General features: G+C 45.0%; 1 protein-coding gene across 3 annotated transcripts in view; it reads right to left on the minus strand.

The window, feature by feature from the left end:
- The window catches only part of Tmtc2 (Transmembrane O-mannosyltransferase targeting cadherins 2), a 244,380-nt gene that overhangs the window by 43,531 nt on the left and 181,893 nt on the right, over positions 1–18,956 (minus strand). For 2 of the 3 annotated variants that reach the window (XM_034318557.2, XM_076688867.1), the window contains exons 10-13: positions 16,964–17,104; positions 14,909–14,993; positions 13,537–14,096; positions 13,243–13,469 (exon numbers count right to left, since the gene is read on the minus strand). In XM_034318557.2, the coding sequence (XP_034174448.1) occupies positions 13,765–14,096; positions 14,909–14,993; positions 16,964–17,104 (558 nt within the window). In that variant the 3' untranslated portion in view covers positions 13,243–13,469; positions 13,537–13,764. Of the gene's footprint in view, positions 1–11,879; positions 12,882–13,242; positions 13,470–13,536; positions 14,097–14,908; positions 14,994–16,963; positions 17,105–18,956 lie in introns of those variants that run through there. The other variant, XM_076688868.1, reaches the window with a different exon arrangement.

Consider the following 18,956-nt stretch of genomic DNA (forward strand, 5'->3'; position numbering starts at 1 on the left):
CTCGAGCGTTGTCGGAGGGTGTGCGAGATTCGAGGAAGCGATGCTTTCCAACTAGGATCGAGGGTTCTCTTCCTCCCTTTGTTCGTCATTCTAATTTGCCGTCTGTTTTTTGTCCGATTCGTCGCACCTTCGATTCTATCCGAACGAGGTAATGTACGAGCTGGAAAAAAAGGTTGGTGGAATATTTTTTTCTTTTTTACTTCCATATTGGCAGAATTGGTGTTGGACATCGCTTTAGTTTTAAATCGAAATAAAATGGCGTATGAGCTTTTATATCAATTTCGTTTTGACGAGTTTCGTTATTCCAGTGTTAACCAATTTTCACGGAAACTACGATACGAAGATGGTATCGTTTCGATTCGAACTATTTCGTTTCCCGTCGAGAAGTGTATCGGCGAACGCGCGAAATCTGCAAGTTTCGCAGCTCGATTCAAACATTCGGCGAGGTAATATCGGGGGTGGCTGGATACCGGATTTCGAGGAAAATCCAAGGTAATACCGGTCTCCCGTCGTTACGAGGGATACTTGTTACAAAGTTTCAATGTTGTTCTCGGACAGATGCTTATTCGAGAACGAGGCTAGCCCGGGACTCGAGCTCGTCTTGTTCCCGTTAGAAGTTTCGTAGCTTCCGGTGTTTAGCCGAAGTCTTTTCGGTAGATCGAAGCGAAGCGTTGCAGCATCGTTCGAACTTGGAACTTGGTACGCTCGATCAACGAGGGAAACTGAACGGGACGCATTTTACTTCGCTATTCGAAATCTATTCCATCCTTGTGTTTCTCTAATTCGATTGCTTCCTGTTTCCGATCGACTGAAAACGCAACTTTCCAAATGACAGATTCTATCATTTCGAAGCGTGTATCAGCGAAGGACTGCTATTAATTAATTTATTTACTTGTTGCTTTAATAAATACTTGCTGATAATGATTATAGCAATTAACTTATAATATGACGCTGATTGTTAATTCGGTTATAAATATTAGTGATGGAGCTTTCAACTTCACACCCACAGAATATATACAACAGTGCTTCGACTAAAATTAAGCATTTAAAAATGAGTATAGTCAGAGACGAATAATGTTTGAAATGACCACCGGCAGCGAACGTGTTAATTTTCGTTGAGTCGTAAAACTTTTTCCTGCCGCTACGAGTTTCCCGAAGAATCGTGCAATAATTAAATGTCCAACTGATCCAAAGTTAATCCCAACTTCGATCGTGCGGATCCTGCCTGATCATGTATCGGGTTAATAGCTATACCGGCTTGGGGGCTTGGGGAAAAGAAAGAAAAGGGAAGAAAATAGGATAGAGTATGTTTTATCCAAGGTGGTGCAGGTCGATTCATCCTCTTGCAATTTAGCGAAAAATTTTCTATTACCAGCAATGACGAAAGATAAATTTTCACCCTATTTTACACCTTACACGTTTGGATAGATACAGAATCGAGTACTTGCGAGAAACTTGGTACTGCGAACAGTCCCTCTGGCGGGGAATGCTGGAAGTAGAGGAAGTAGCGATTGTTGCGGATCGTCCGCCAGTTGGAGGACGAGTGGTCTGCAAAACACACGAAACGTAGAGGAAGGCAAGGATGGCGGGTTGGGGGCGATATAGCCTGCTTGAAATGCGGCTGGCGTTCGCGTCTACTTCCGATCCATCTGGCTCAAGACGGGCGACAAATCGAGTTACCGCCCAAGAGCCGAGACCAAAGAGCCTTGGCAGCCTTCTTTTCCTTCCTTCCTTCCTTCCTTTTCCGTTGGTCCGCTTCGCCGCTTCTAGTTACCGGCTTCTTTTCTTTACTTTCCTCGCCGCACCCGTTTCTCCTCGGGACACACCGTGGCACCCTCGTGGAGACGCGTAGCCAGACGAAGAGAATGAAAGTGGAGCCAGGGATAACACTGTTTAGTGTTCGAGATCGCGAGTAAAACGAGTTGCCAGCTCGTTAGACGGTTCGAGCATCGGCCATCAGCTTCTCTTTCTATCACGCTCCAAGGGAGTACGCTGTTCACGAATTAACCCCTTGACTACCCTTTTTGCCGTTACAACCTTACGATCAATTTTCTCATTTCGTCGCCCTTTTCCCTACGGGGTTACACCCATCTCTGTCCTTCTTTTTTGTTAAAGGACGTCTTGATGGAACACCAAGGGACGAGCGTGATCTGGTCAACGCACGGTTCATTGAATAAGGTACCCAGTTTGGTCGAAGTTTTATGAGGTTAGCTCTATCAAGTAGCTGCCGGTGTGAGCGGAGTTCGAGGTAAGTCGGGGTAACGGAGACGTACTTTGCGAAAGTATCTGCTTCGCCGCGTTAAATAATTTGTGAACGGTATTGGAAACCGGCGACCAACTTAAATTGATTATTACAACGAAACGGCCGTTACCCGAGGCGAGGATTCCTCGAAACGTTGCTTGAATTCGAATGACCCTTTCAATTATTGTTAAAATCCATTTTGTTAAAAGGATGGAATTTTAGTGGAAGACACGATGTTCTTAGCGAACGCGATATCGCGACCCGAGGGATCCCAACCGCGCTCGTGGTAATTCATTTTGCCCACGGTTCGGGACGCTAAATAACCTTATCATCGCCTTCGTATCTACTCTTTCTTCTTTTCCTTCCCCTCTGGCCACGGACACCCCGGTTGCCGGGCAGAGTTTCCTGCCATTTTTGTCCTACATATCTAGTTGGCCACGGTATCTGGATCCAAGTTGGGAACAAGATAAGAGATAACGTGATTTGTTTCTTGCCCTAAAAATCTTTCCAGGGGTGTGCGCTTCCTTGATAGCATTAAAATTAACATTGCTAATACAAACGTACAATTTACTCTGAAAACTCTTGCCGATCGAACACGAGCGCGTTTAATAATTCAAGCATCGTTTAGAGACATCGACCATCAATATCGATGCTGAAAGGAATCGCTTTGCATCGCGATACTTAAAATGAAATCACGCTTAAACGAAGCGCACAAACGGAGCCGAAACGATAACAACGCTAATTGAAATACTCGTCGCGCCTTCTTTTGCTTTCGCTCTCGCAAACGATGCTTGATATTCCTTGAAAAACTTTGCGATCCTCCTATTCCCCTTGTTTGCCGTCTGCTCGTCGATGATTCGATCGGGACAGTTGTTGCCCGTGCAAATTGGCTTCACGAAGTTACGGCGAGCTGGACGGATCCGGAAGAACGATAGCACCGTAAACTGGAACTCTTGGACAGTTTGCATCTCGTTTGCCACCTACGTTTCTTCTACCAACGTATGGCGATTCTTGAAAGTAATTCAAAAATTCTGCCCCCTCGAAATTCATCGATGAAGTTTAGAACGATGAGAAACGTTTGCAAATCGGGGGAAATAAATTTCAAGTTTGAAGCGATTGAAAAACGGTCGGTCACTGTTTTGACTGGGTATGTAGTATGAAGATGTTTGTTATTTACAGAGTTTATATGCATATTTGTGTACATACCGAATGTTTAGAGAGGGCATAAACTCAATGCCGAATGGAACAGAGTTGCAAAGGTTGACCTGGACGGTGATTTTGACGGTGTTTGTGGAGAGAACTTCAAAGCTGGTTTGATAATTCTGTATGCGCTCGTGAACGTTGGCCATTGATAACGTTCGTAGCTTTCAAAATGCGAGTTACAATGCTAATACCAGGTATATACGTTTGTAAATCCCTGTGAACGAATTATAAACTGAGCGTTCTAGCAAATGGAAAGTCAATTTTCAGGCAGGTGCTCTGCAAAGAGCACTGAAGGCTCTTGAAATCTTCAAACGTGCAAAAAATTCAATTTTCAATAATTAAACCTCAAAGCTATCAACAATTTTCTATTTCAAAAATATTGAAAGCGATTTCTAGCTAGCTTACACCCGCGGGACAATCAAATTTAAAAGGAGACGAAACAGAGGTGTTTTTTCACACACAAAAAGAAAAGAAAAATCGTAATCCATTCAACGAAGATGGTTTCGTAATTTACGACGGTGGTCCGGTTGAAAATAGAGGTAACACAAGTTGATGGTTCAAGAGGGAGGGAGAGATGGAGGTCGGCTAGGTCGTGGCCGTGTGTTTCGTTTGAAAATTTAATTTCTCTAATTAAAGTGCTGGCGTGGTCGGTACATCCTCGTGCCCTCTCCTCGCTCCCTCCTTTTCGTCCTGTCCCGGATGCGGCCCATGGCTGCGGCCTAGCTTTTTCCCCGAGTCACTCGTTTCATTAGGCTAATGAAACTTTTCTTTTGATGAAGGCCACGCCAAACAATTTCACTCGACGAATCCACCCCGAGTTGACGGCGATGGCACCGTTCGCGCGTTTAACGTACCGTCACTGACCGTGTCAACCGGAACAACCCTGAATTTTATGCTTAATTAAGCACGCGTGTTCACGCCCTCGCGTTACATCATATTTCCGACCCACGAAACTTGTCCATTTGGATAATGTACCTTAAATTTCTTTTAAGATATAATTAAACGACGATAGCTTGAATAGATGGTGATTAATTAATTGGAAAAATTGTTAAGAATATTTCAAGTGTATCAAGATTAAAGAACCGAATCTCGTCTAATCGCGCCTAGTTTCTTTGAATCATTGTTCTTAAAAGCATGAAATAATCGGTTGGAAGATCTTTCGTCGAGGAAGGTGCAATTCGTGCGTTATAGAGTTTTGCAGTCAGTTGATCGCGATCGGTCAGTGACACGTGGCGTTGAAATACAAGAAAGAAGTGGCAGGTACAAAAGCCGCAATTTCTGCGGCAAGCTGTCGCCTGTGTTCATTGTCACGCGACGTGGAAGGATCGGTGATCCCCGGAGTTGGAACGGGTCGAATCGGTACGCCCGTCAGGATCAAAGGGGATGCGTTTCATTCAACGTGCGCGTGAACTAAAACGGGGAAATTCATTTCCATTCGATATCCGGATCAGCCTGAACGTCGATGCATCGACGGGGATCGATCGCATGCCTCGTGAACGAGATACTCGCGTGGTTCGCACCCTGGACTATCGCGATATTCGATGATCCAGGAAATTACGCTTCTTCGAGAACGGCTTTGCGTTGTACCACCACGATTTACACTGATATTTTGCGAATAAGTAAACTTGTATCGTTGCTGTCATTTTTGAATAAAACGTGTTGGATTTTTAACTCGTTGGAAATTTGAAATTTTTAATTAATTATATTAAATTTCTAGCTCTAGTCATTGACTCATTAATTGTTCTCCAATTAATTTAAAGTTTGCTTCTTGATACTTTGTATAATATTAAAACTTTCCTTTAATTTTGCAGCTTCTACAAACTTACGACTTAAAAAATTATATTAAAGGTGAAGATGAATGACTATTCTCATAGGAGAAATCTTTGAATTCGCAGGAAAATATCGAACGAAAATAGTGGTTTAGTTTCAATTCCATACTCGTGTTAGTACCGAGCCATCGATAGAAATCGTTTTGAGCGAAACGAGCAATGAAAATCGAATGACTTGGCTGGGCCGATCGTGAATCTCGTTCGTTTCATCTGCCACAGTTTCCCCTCTGGAGTTTGTAACGGTGCAGGGGTCACGGTCGTTAAAATCCTACATCTCTTCGGGCCGCTTTCCCGGGACACGTAGAAAACGCTTGCGAATCTGATTGCGACCCTCGGATCGGATTGTTTTAAATCCCGTCGCTTCTGTTCTACCGCAATATTTCTACACGATAAAAACTTTTATCAAACAGACGTCTCTTTTTATCATATAAAAAGGGAATAATCCATGCATTCCCAATTAACGTTTGCTTGCCTGCAAAATAATAAACGAAATAACTTTCAATTTCGTTCCTTTCTATCCACCCCTTTCAAGGAAAGTTCATAGAAAAACCACATTAACATCCTGCCATCTATGTACCATCGACAAACACGAACAAGATTCTTAGAGTCTAAGCGGCAGCATCCGGGGGGTGTCTTGGGAAGGGTAGGTCGGTTGGTTTCCGTCGACATGATTTATGAAAAGAATAGCGTGCGACGTCGGGGCTGTTTTCATTAGCGAGCCGGGGTTATAATTATAAACCTCGTCACGAGCGTGAAATTCCGCGTCGTCGTCCACTTTTCGACTCCGGCTGGCTTCGTTTCAGCCGAGGCATCGTCTCGTCTCGTCTTTGGCTCTTTTCTTCTCGCGTCCCTTCGCTGCCTGCCGGCGGCGTCGCCTTGCGTCGCGCTTTAATTAATTCCCCGGATCGTTCTATCTTCGTCCGTCTATCTAGCACGAAGAAGTCTCTTTTGTCTCTAGCCGCGAGCGATATTGCGCCAGCATTTTGCAGCGAGAATTCGCGCCGGGACGAGAGCCTAATTATCGTCTACCATCGATCGACCAGCTCGCAATCGGCCTCTTTTTCCCTACCCTTTTCACCCTTTCTCTGTCCCGATCGAGGTGGAACTCCAAGTCGTCTCTCGATCGATTTCCACTCGTGTTTTCCCGGCTGGTTGCTTTCTTCCTGACTGAAGAGGAAAGCTCGTAAGCCGGAGATCTCGCGAGACAAGCAGCATCCGGCATGGCGCGAGAGAACTCTCGAGAAGCTCGCGAAGCTGCGAGCTGCCATTTAATTGCTCCAGTCGCGCGGTAATTACTCGAGCAAGGATGTTTATGCATGAACAACGTATCGGGAGGAGAGTAAACGTGTGCGAAATTCGTCTTATCCTCGATGAAATTGTATTAAATGTTTTGATTATTCCCTTTTGTTTATCAATTCGCTGTTATAGAGCGACAATTGTCACGATGAAAGGATTAATTTTGAAACTAACTGAGAAACGCGGCAAATCAACCAGATGCGTCGAGGTACAACTTTTTTTTTAATCGAATCTCTTTCAATTTTCATCAGTACACGATCTCACGGTATCGCGAATGCAATTTTTCCTATGCACCAGTTTTCCCCCCATCGCTTTTTTAACTTAATCGTTGCAGCCGCACGCGATAGACATCCCTGTCAGCTGTTTGATTCGCTTCCGGATGCGCAAAGTAAATTATTCCGCCTTTATTCCGTCAGGCGCACAATTGAATCTTGTTCAGCGCAATCTCGCTTTTGAAGCGGCCTTGCTTTTCGATTCGCTATCCTTATCCAGCCACTTTGCTTTTATTAAATCCTTTGCTTTAACCATTTTCCTCGGGCTGGATAATAACCAGGCATTTATAGTCGTTAAATGATTTCGCGTGTTCAGACAATTTACTGACGGCAATCGGGTCGCGGTAAACTCGTTGTCTTCTGTGCATCACGATAATATTTGCCATTTTATTTCAACTTCGAAATTTCGAAATACTACATTTTTAGCGTACACAGTGTTAATTAGCGTGCCTTCAATTACCAAATTTCAAAACAGAAAAGTTCGTCGTTTTATTGAAATAATGAAAGCAGGTGCTACGATCGAATCGTTCAACCTTTCAACGACGAAAGGGGACAAATTTTTCGCGATAAAAAAGGTCTCGAAAGTTAGTCAAGTTTCTGGAATAACGAGAAGTGCGAGTCGAAGTCTCTTTTCCGCGGTTCAGGGGGTTAATTTCCTCAACTTTCCTGTCACACGTCTGCCTGTGAACGGGCTTTTTTTGAAAATCAACCATCATCACACGTGCGGTACAGTGTAAAAAGGAACTGCGGGGTGAGTCTTCTTTTTATATGGAACGCGTTTAAAATCCAAGCTCCTCGTTGCTTGGGACGAAATTTTCCCTCGCGTCCGGCATGAATTCAAAAGCAAGCATCAATCTCGCTCCCTTGCTCGGCGCGATTCAACCTCACCGGGTTAATCTTTTGAAGTTTGCCGCGATGGAAAATACGCAGGGATTTATCTGCGGGATTTAATATACTCGCTATTAAAACAACAGAGATCGGAATACGCGTCGGAGAAGATAAATAGTTTAAAAATCTTACGAGATTTTTCATCCCGTTAAAAACGTCAAACATCCGGTTTAAATCAGAAAACAATGTTCTCTCGTAGTATTTACAGTATCAAGCGTTTCGTGTTAATTTTCAAGCGTGTGTGCACAGTCAGGAACGAAGGAAAGCACCGAAGGGTGCTCCAACAGCAAGGATGTTAGTTTAGCCGGGAATATTTTAGCCGGACGTGCAGCATAGGAAGCCACTTCCGGGCCGACGTTACGTCCAAGCGGAATACACACAGGGTATTTTCGTTTGTGCCGTGTCCGCCGCTCCGCGACTACTCGATTAACGTTTAAGGGAACAAAGCTGCAAGCCTGGCGCCTCGTTAATCGTCGTCGTTAATAACGCGCCTCCGCGACACGCCTCGACGAGCTTTCAATACGCTTGCGACGGCTACGTTGAACGCGCGCGTATCCACGTACGCGGGATGAGATTTCCACGCGTTAATTGCGCGGAACAGCATCGCCATGGAAAGCTGTCCGACCGTTATTGTCTGTTTCGAACGGCTTTTCGTCGAGACACCAAAAGGGACGAGGAAAGTTCGAGCCTCGACTTTCAGGGGTGAATGCACACTCGGAAATGTTTTATACACAATTTTCATGTATAACAGTTGATTTACCATCGTTTCGTTTCATTTCGCTACGCAAATTGCTCTATTTAATCTCTTTAATACGGTTTTTCATTTTATAGAGTTTTCCGAGTGTGCTTTGAAAGCGAATGATCCTCTTAAATGTGCATACGCCCTCGTATTAAAGGGTACACTCGTCGTGATTTAATCAGTGCTCGAAAGGCCAGGAAACGTATCCTCGCGGTGATTCGACGAAAGTAATCGAATAAATAATTCTTCAGATTACACGGTTGGAATCGTGCCGGGTGGATACTTTATATTAGGTCTGTCGATTCGAATCGAGGATCCTCGGTTATTCGAGTAGCCAGGAAAATTGGATATCCGGTAAATACCTCGAACAGAAAAATCATCGCACTTTACTTTTTCAAAACGTCTCTCCACCGCGACGATAAGCCGTGTTCATTAATCAGCGGGTGAAATTCGTTCTCGCGGAACGTTTTCATCGCAGGTATAGCGCTGACGCACGCTTAATCGTGCGGGTTGTTAACGACGAAGGATCGAGTTAGTGGAAGCTAACATAGGGCTTAGAGGAAACGTTCGTCGCGTAACAACGGCAAGAACAGCAACGTACGTTCGGACACGGTTGATCGACATTCTAGTCGCGTTTTCCGAGGCGGAAACGAGTTGCAGCGAGTGCAAGCTGATGGAAACGGTTGGAGGGAAGAGGAGAACGGGCGCTGATGGATCGACGCACGTACCAGCGACGATTTTTCGCGCTCGGTTTTTATCTGCCTGTTACCCTTTTATGACACGCGGTTTTTAGTGGCCACGTTACGCGCAATAAAACGCGCGGACGCCGCTTCTGTGCCGACGAAGATCGATTCGGCGTGATCGTCGATAAGCCGCGTGTATCGTACAGGTAGCCGTGCGATCGTCGCGCGGAATTTTCGTCCCGAGATTACGACGAATAAAACGAAAATTCTATTTCGAAGCAGGATCGGTTCGCGCGTAAAATCCTCCGCTCGCTATTTCGTCGAGAAATCGTCGGAATCGAGGGAAAATCTTTTTACTATTATATCCCCGCGCTAAAACTGTTGAGCACCGTTTACAATACGATGCGAGAAAAGTGGAAAAGATAATTCGAGCAGCAGGTGTTCAAACGTAAAGAATTACCCCACCGATTTATCTTCATTCTTAGGAAAGCCTATTTTCGGGGATTTTAGAGTACCACGATCCCTTCAAGGTAGAAACTCCTGCGTCAGCTTAGGGGTGGTTCCAATCTTTGAAATCTAGGAACCGGAAAAAGAGGCACTCCCTTTTATATCACGCGTGCTGCCCTTCCCTTCCTTTCGGACGGAATCTTTGATTCGACCTTACGATACAAATAAATTGTAACATATTACGGTTTCTTACCGGTACAACAGTCGCACGTTCGTTTCGAAGATAAATTATGTACCAGTTGGTTCATTCTCGTTCACCGAGTGGTCGTCGACTGGTGAATTTTGTAACGGCCGTTTTTCAGTGTCTCAACCCGAGTTAAAGTATAAATCAGGATAGGTCCGAAAGAAAGCGTACGGGATAGACAGCGGGAAACGCTACTTGACCTTACTGCTCGGAATGACAGGACCCTACGGAATATTTCATCGCTACCGCACTTGCTACCTCTCATTGTGCACGCCTACCTGATAGACGTCAAAAGAACTTTGCACTTTTTATTCATATCCCTTTTTCTTCCTCCTACGATCTATCTTACTAATTTCATTAAACCCTAAACAATCCCTCTTAATTACTTATCGATCGAGCAATAGGATCAGTCGAGACGTTGTTTGCGTTTCGCTTTAATCCTGACTGGCTTCTGGGATAATTAAAGAAGATTTTTCAGCCGGGAAAAGGGAATGGCCGCGCTAAGAAACACAAAACCTTTACTTTCACGGCTAACACGACGTCTCTTCTCGAATCGTTTATCTCGTTCGTCGACTTTCTACCAAGACGGATTTAAAACTCTTGCTCCCTGAACCCGGCGAACTTTCCTCTTCGTTTCGAAAGAAATACTATCGCGTCGGTGAAGATTGCACGGCGATTCGAATTTTCACGATCGAACGAACTTTCAGCTTGATTCTTCTTATTCCGGTTGATTCTGAGTCACGGATTAATGTTCAGTGATTTTTCTTGAGGAAATTAGCTTCAATAACGACTTTGTTCGATTGTTCACAGAAAGGAAGCTTTAAATCGTTTCTTCTTACCTCTGAATCCGTTTGTCGATAAAGGGCGTGTAAAAATGAAAGAGTATTAACAAAAAAATGAAGAAGGCAACGAGTATTTTCAGCTTCCTGCGGATATAATAGAAACGGTTGCTTTCAGAACATCTTTGTCGCTAATAATCCTGATTTTACGAAGATACAACAATCCCGATTGTAGACGGTAACCGCGTATCCCGGTCGTTCGCGTGTTAAACCCCGTAGACCGTATCGCAAAACAGCGACCATCTGCTATCTGTATCCCGGCTTTCAAGCCCGTTTTGAACGAGCGAAGCGTAGAACGACGCCATTAACCACGCCGCATCTCCTCCAGCCTTTTCACCGGCTTCTTCACATAGAGCCACGGCCCTTCTGTTTCGCGGTGCTTTTGTATCGAGAGAGGTCGACCGGCTCTTCGGGGACTCCTACGGCATAATAAATGTTCGCCTGTCTCGCTGGCCTATCTCTTATTGCGCTACTCTCCGTGGAACGTAAGACGAAGCGGAAAAGCGTGCAGGCAGGAATGTCAATAAGGGAACGCCGACTAGACAAACGGCGTACGTCGAACCTTGTGAAAAATAGAGAGGGATGTTGGACGTTGGAATAATCGTGCACGAGGATACCTCTTTCGGTATGCGTTCGACAAATTTCTACTATTTTAATTTTTAGTTGAAAATTTTTAAATGAAATGTTAGAATATTGAAGGCAATCGGGGAGAAATTAAAATTGCGAGGGGGTAGTGAAATTAAGCAAAGTATGGAGAAGAATGTTAGAAGATTTCCAAGATAAAGCCATAGGAAATCACTATTGCCATTGGAAAGCTAGTAATCGGACTAAGAACAGAGCGAAGAGAATGTTTCACTGTCGACCAAAGGTCCTTCGGCAGTCGGAATTACAGTGCGACAGAAGTGCGGTCCTATTACTTGCCAGGAATATGTAATATTCCATCAAGATAGGATACAAACAGCCCTTGAACTCGAGTCCAAGTAATCGTACTACCACTCCCCTGTATAAGATAATATCCTACGAGATGTAGTTACAGAAACAGAAGCATATCGATCAAGAGCGGACAGCTACAATTCCACTGCTTCATACTTAGAAAATCAGTCGACGTTAAAGCAGTCTTGACTGTGAGTAATTATAAGAATTAACGTAGCTGAACGGTGAAGTAGGGCGAAATAAGAGAAGAAGAAAGGAATGGAGGATACGTTTAATCTGTAAGCAAAGTGGGTATACGTCGGTCTAGCTGGCGAAGGCGTGTCGAGGGAAGAAACAACGACGTGGCACGACAAGGGGATGGAAAAAGGTTGCACGATAGCAAGAAGCGAGGACAAGTAGAAGGTTGTGGGAATAAAAAGGGCGAGGGAGCACGAGACGTTCCATCCTAAATTGTCTTACCGACGGGTTCGCCGCTAAAAATCAATGACATTTAGAGAAGAAGCATGCCGAGGGGTTAGCTAAGGGAGTATCGTGACTCGAGCGACCAGCAAGAAACGGATGCTGGCAAGCGAGACAGGGTGGAGAAGTCTTTTATTTCGAAAGGAAAGTAACTCTCTTCGACGATTGTCGTTTCTTTTGTCCGACTTTCGAAGCCACTTACAATAATCGAAAGCAACAAACCGCTAACCAGACAAGGGCTGATTTGGGAGCAGAATTGTTAAGAGTTTCGAGAATTTTTCAAATAATTCTATTAACGCGTATTAAAGATTCGTATTAAAGATTGGAACTGTCGTGATTCAAATAAGGGTTAACGAGGGATCCCAGTTCGGGAAGAATGCAGTAGACCGAAGAATGGTGGAAAAAGGTAGAGTAAAAGTTGCGGAGAGTTTGTAAAAGGTGGAAACGAAATGGCACGCGACCTGGTTCGGACCGAAACGACTAAACGAAGCACTCCTTCGTCCCTGACGAGTCGACGAGTTCCGCTTTAAAGATAACGAAGCGAGTTCTTCGCGGGGAATAAAGGTAGGTAACCGGTGCGGCACCTGTCGAGTGTTTGTCGTGAGACTGTCACCCCAACGGGAGCGACAGGTGGGTTCGTTCTCTCTTACCTTTTCCTATTTTCTCTCTTCCTCCTCGTTTCTCTCTACCGTTCTCCGTCTCTCGTTCGGCTTCCGTTATCTCTCTTTCTCGCGGTATTACCTTCATCCGTCTTTTTCTTCTGTGTTCTTCTTTATCCTTGTCGAGCTACCGCGTAACAGCCACTCGCTCGGGGGTGTGATTTAAAGTGTAAACTTAAATATTCCAGTCGGTGCCGTCGTGCAAATAGATTCGATATTAATGGAGCTTCACCGACTTTGCCCTGGTGTGAGAAAATTCGCGCGAAACGCCCCGTAACACGACGCTGTTCCAGCTTAACCGAGAAATCAGGGTCAAACGGCTCGAGCGCCCTCGGCGTTTTTCTTTCGAACAGAACAGAGGTGGAGAGTTGACCGTTCGCAGGTGATTCATGGCTACCTTGAGGAAAGTTCAAGAAGCCATTCCTCGCGAATTTAAAAGCTCTTCTATCGTGATTGCTCGACGGACCCTTTCCGCTGTTTGTTCAACTTTTCACGATTATATTACTTACCTTCGTTTCCCGTGTCCCCGCCTCGATCCCTCAGCGACTTTCCATTCAATCGGAACCTTTTGACATTTCACCTCGAGCCTTAATCGTTCCTACTATCAAACTCCACTTTGCCTCTTTTAATATCTGAGAATATTACACATTTGTGACATCCAGTTACCAAACATCGATGACTGTCCATGGCAATGAAGGTGGTAACAGGAAGCAAAGGACAGGAGAGGTGTGTTGCTCTATAAAAGAAGAAAAAGTTAGACGATTCGTTAGAGAAAAATAAAGGAAGCTTTATTCTTTACATACCATAGCAGGCGATACGAGTCGACGGCGCGTCAAGGTGCCAGGATACATCTGTCCCATGACATTGTCGCGCCGGTCGACGGATATAAACGAATATCGGGAGGAAGATCGGGGAGACGTGATGGGGTCAGGGATTACGGCGAGTCGGTAGAGGGTCTTTCCTTGGCTCTTATTATACACACACTCGTCACTCTCGTTGCTGTCTCTCGACCACGTCATCGTGTCACGAGGTCACGCCAAAATGGCCGCCAATTTGTGCAGGTTCATGATCGTCGTTGCGTCACCGGGTTGCAACCTCAACGCTTCGCTGTACGCCGCCGCGGCTTGCTTGTATTTCCCGTTCAAGTGAAGAATCGCGCCGAGATTCGTGTGACTTCGTGCCTCGTGAGGCCTCAGCCTGGCCGCGTGTCTGTACCACACCTCGGCCTCATCGAGGCGGTCCGCTTGGCGCAGCGCGGACGCTGCCGCCATCGACAGCTCGTAATCGGATCTGGAAAGTTCCGCCGCGCGAAGCTGCTCTTCCGCTGCTTCCGACAGTCGACCCTGCGACGTCAGGAACAGTCCTGAAAATCAAAGAAAAATTCACCGTACATTCCCCGAGCTGACCGTCCCTCGACGCTTTTCAGATTTTCTTTAAACTCCGTCAGAAGGCGTGGCCGAGAAACGTCTCCGATATTTTGCCACCACTTCATCCTAGGACGGCCGTAAATTTCCACGCGATATATCACGCCAGGTTTCGCGGACCACTGCCTAATGACGTGTGCCACTAAGAGAGATAAAGCGCGTGCTTTTTTTACCACCTAAAAATACCGCTCCACTGTGACTCCTTTCGACCAGTAGATTAATCTTGTGTACGCTCGGGATTTTCAAAGGGTGGTAAAAAGTTTGAAAATGTTGTCAATATCCAAAAGAAATTCAATTAAAAAAAAAAAGAAAAAGACATACAGGACATCTTTAAATTTTATCCTCCTCGATTATAGTGTTCCTGCTCTTCAAAGTCTGCTTTCATCCCTCAGGAGAATATTATACAGGTGTTTATAACAAGTTAAAGAATCTACGATCCTGTTATCTTCCTTATTAAAGTAATCTCGAAAAATCTCGGTTATCCAGCGTGGTTCGTTTCACTCTCGTCCTCTTTACGAGGGTTTTGTTTTCTTTTGTTTCGACACCAGGGGAATTCGTAATGTTCTCGTGGCGCGCAAACTTTCCGAGGAATCAATTACCCGCTCGCTACCACGGGTCAAAGAAGGAACCTGTCGGAGGCCACTCCAATTTACTCGACAACGACGAGTAGCACGCTCGAACTAATGCGTCTCGTTGATATCGGCTATACTATCTCGTAATTATAATCAAGAATGCTAATGATTATGCTTACCGTAATGATGATGCACACTCGAGTCGTCTGGTGCTAATCTACGGGCTCTGAGGAACCATCTTTCAGCCTCCAGCACACGGCTCGACTGAAAAATAAAATACAAAATTTTCATAAGCGATCGATAACCAAATTTGTTTGAACGCGGCTGAGATTCGACCAGAAGGACAATTCTTGTAAAAGATGGAATTGGAACTTGAGTACGGTTCTCCGCGACCTCGAAAAGGCGGGCCAATGAAAATTCATTGTCTACAGAGGCGAATGTTTATCGGCGAATCGTTTTACCGATACTGACTTTTCCATTGACCCTTCCGGTGACTCGTCTCGTAATTTACACGCCTATTCGCGAGGACTTTCTGTCCAGCGGAACGAGCGTTACCGAAGCGAAGACAAAAAATGGCACTCTTACAAAACAGACCGTAACAAATCGGAGGCTAACATTTCGCAGGATATTTTCCGAGCTGTTGTTTTCGATCCACGTTGCTTGTTTGCGTTTACTAACGTTTTTTCCCCCTGTTGTTTTTCCGTCGCATTTGAAACTGTGATTTAAAAATAGAGAGAGAGAGAGAAAGAGGAAGCTTTGAAACGAAATAAAGAACGATAGCGTGTTTTCGTTTGTACAGGTGGCCACTTTTTCTTCGCATTGTAACACTCTCCTTTGGTTTATTATATTTTCCTTCGGTTCGGTTTGTTTGCCGTAGATCCATGTTGCTTTGTTACGGTAGCCAATAACCATTGTCACAGGTTACGATGAAAAACGTTACACTATTAACGTTGGTGAATTAATTAAAATTTATCGTATGTAAAGTGGGTGGGCTTGTTTCACGGATAATTAATTTAGAATCATTTTACAACAATGGACTGCTTGAACGCGCCGTGGGACCGATGGAAAATTAGTAATTCCGTCGGTTATTATGATTTCATACAATTAAGTGTATTATGTAATTGACGGCAATGTTTGCGCTGCACTCGCGTTAAATAATATGGTTGATTAACACATTCGCCACCGTTGACAGGGTATTACTTCTGAAATTTTGTTTTAGAAATCTATAATTGTCATTGGAAGTGGTTAATGATAATTACACTGTTACAAGTGAATATTTCTCATCTTCGAAATAATATATTTTCGACCTTTGGAAATGAATTGATTAACGTCGAACAACGAAAAGACAATGGAAGCAATTTCAAACATTAATTTAATAGCCCCGTCACGTTCGCAATACAGCGTTAATTGATCGCAAACTATTGGTACATTTGCAAAAGGAAAACAGAAGGCAGAAGCTCGTTTGGTGAACGAGACACGTACGGTAGAACACCACGGGTCTCGAATCTCTTCTCGGTTCAGCGAGCGTAATCGTCCGTTGTGTTAGATATGTTTTCACGAGAAATACCGGTTTCCGGTCAACGATTGGCTTTCCCGGAACACGGAACGGTCGGTGGATCGAGCAGAATCAGCTTAAATGCGCGCTGTTTCCCGTCAGCGGTTGGCTTCCCTTTAAGTGATGTGGGTCAACCGATTCACCGGCCTATCGTTCGGCGCACCGCGCCGCCGAAATAGTACTAACTACTTACGTGCCGAGTCGCAGGATCGCTAAGTGATGTGGGTCGGTACGTGGTCAGACTCGCGGAACGATCACCTGCAATCCGGGTTATCAGGAAACGTCGTTTGTCCTTTCATATTCGAGACGATAAGTCTCGTTCGCCTAACCCCGACCTATCCACGTGATTTTTCTCTTTTCCAATCGTACAAACATTTGAAATACTATTTTCGAAAAATCAGCTACCTTTTAGATAAAATAGTTCTCAATTCGAGGACCACTTAAAGAACAGTGTCAAAGGTTGTTCCGGAGAGGAGTATCCTCTGGCGCGAGGAAAGGAGGATCAAGAAGTTTACCGATTCTCTGTTTTTCTTCGACCGATATCTTGACTCGATAGCCACGCCGGTATCTCGAGCATCGCGAAATTCCGTTGAACGATATCGGTCGAGCCGTGGTAAACTTGGAAACTGGATCCGCTCTCTGATGAAAGAGAAGCGATCCAAAACTGGTAACTACTTACGTTTCGGGCCAAAAGTTTCCCGTAAGTGATGTGGGCCGGCACGTGGTCAGGCTGGCTGGCCAAACTTGCCTGGAACCACCTTTCTGCCTCCGCGTACTGTTGCAGCCTCGATAGAGTTTCTCCCAGCAGATTGTAAACGCTCTGTAACATACGATTTAATCGTCAGGATTACTTCTAAGAATTTTAACATCATTATATATTTTTTATTCCCCTTTCCACCCTTAGAGTATACTTTCATCTCCTGAATTTTTCTCACAATACTCGCATCCAATTGCAATAAAAAAAAAAAAAAAATTCTAAGTTCTCTCAAACAACCCATGTTAAAAAAGTAAGAAAGGAAGGTGCAATTTTAACGAGCAGCATTGGAGTGGCTATTAATATCGGTCCGCGTACGATAAATCCGCAATGGTAGAAAGTAATTGGCTCGAAAAGGGGGAGAATCAGTTTCGGAAGTTTTCTGATTTTCAGGACCAACGGCTGCTGTTAATGGCTGACGAAACTCGAGCCCAGCCGCCACACTTTTCTCACATACACACTTATGCAACCCCTTTCGGGGGTACACATACGTACACGGATGTCTACACACCGGGAAACACGTACGGCTGTCTAAAAGGGGTGGTTCGATGGGGGTGGTGAGCACGTATAGACGAGAACAAGATGGGAGCACAAACGACTGCGAACGTTACGGAACGACTAACACCGAAAAGCTTCTTTCCGAGCACACGGGGGCTTGGCCTCGCGTCCCAGAGTTGTAGAGTAAAACTTTTATGATTTTGTTCGTGCCGGGTGTGCTGGCTGGAAGAAGCAAAGTAAAGGAAGAAGGAGAGAGATAGGAAAGGAAGAAGGAAGGGAATGCCTGAGGAGAAGTCTTTCGCGGGCGGAGAAGACAAATGGCAAAGAGCATCGGAGGAAGGGAACGAGGTCGAATATCCAACTGACTCGACGGACCCGATTGCCCCGTGATTCGATGGATCCCGCGCCCGTTCCCGTGGAAATTCTTGCTATCCGATCGAGCCAGAGTAATCTGCAGCAATTCGACGAGGAATCGCACGATTCATAAGAATTCGATCAACGACGCTACGCGCCATCGATGATTTATCGCTTACCATCGGATTCTTTGTTCACCGAGGTCGACTCCGACAGATCTATCAAATTGAATATCGACTCGAATCGATTCGAGAACTTTACCTCTGGAATTAAAAAATTGATGGGAAAAAAAAATGGATTTTTCTTTCGATATTTTACATTTTCGAAGATAAACATTATTTGAAATTGTTGAGTTTAATAGCCTTTAAAATCAAGTCAAGCCGACGTAAGAAGAAATTACTCTATTTTTCTCAGAAAATTCCACACGTAATAGATCTTACGGCATCGAGGTTCTAAAAGCCCGTGGGAAGTTGAAGCGTACTTTAAAAAGCAACGCCTTCTTAAGAAACCTTTATATCGCGATATCGCGTATGCGACGTAGGTAGTACGCGTTTCTCGCGGTTGCTTTCGAAAGGTGAAAGCAATTGCACGGCTCGAGGAAAGTGGGCGCGTCGTCAAAGAACGCGTGGTGCTTTTTTACAAAAGCGAAACGGGACTTGGTCGCATTGTTTCCCGTCATTATTCACTTGAACCAGTTTCCACGGACACGCGTTGCGAATCGTCCCGTTTTATCGAGCCCTCTTTTCGGTACGCGCGCGTCCTTTCGACGTCGGTTCGTTGTAAACCGCTCATGAATTTTCTTTCCTGCGCGATTCCTTCAGTGAAACGGTAACGATACGGCGCGCCTCTGTGCCGCGACGGGACGCGTTGAATAATTCCCCGTCAAAGCGCGGACCGCAAACGATGAAAAATTTAAAGGAAACCCGTACCGAAACCGCGAGAGAACTCCCGCGCACACCGGGCGCTAATGCGCTCGAGAGAAAAGTAAATACAGGGAGGAAAGAATGCAGGCCCGGAGGGTAAGTTGCGAGCACCGAGAGGTCTCGAAACTCCATTGTGCCGAGTC

This window comes from Osmia lignaria, chromosome 6 (genome assembly GCF_051020975.1).
Source record: "Osmia lignaria lignaria isolate PbOS001 chromosome 6, iyOsmLign1, whole genome shotgun sequence".
In the NCBI taxonomy this organism is placed as follows: Eukaryota; Metazoa; Arthropoda; class Insecta; order Hymenoptera; family Megachilidae; genus Osmia; species Osmia lignaria.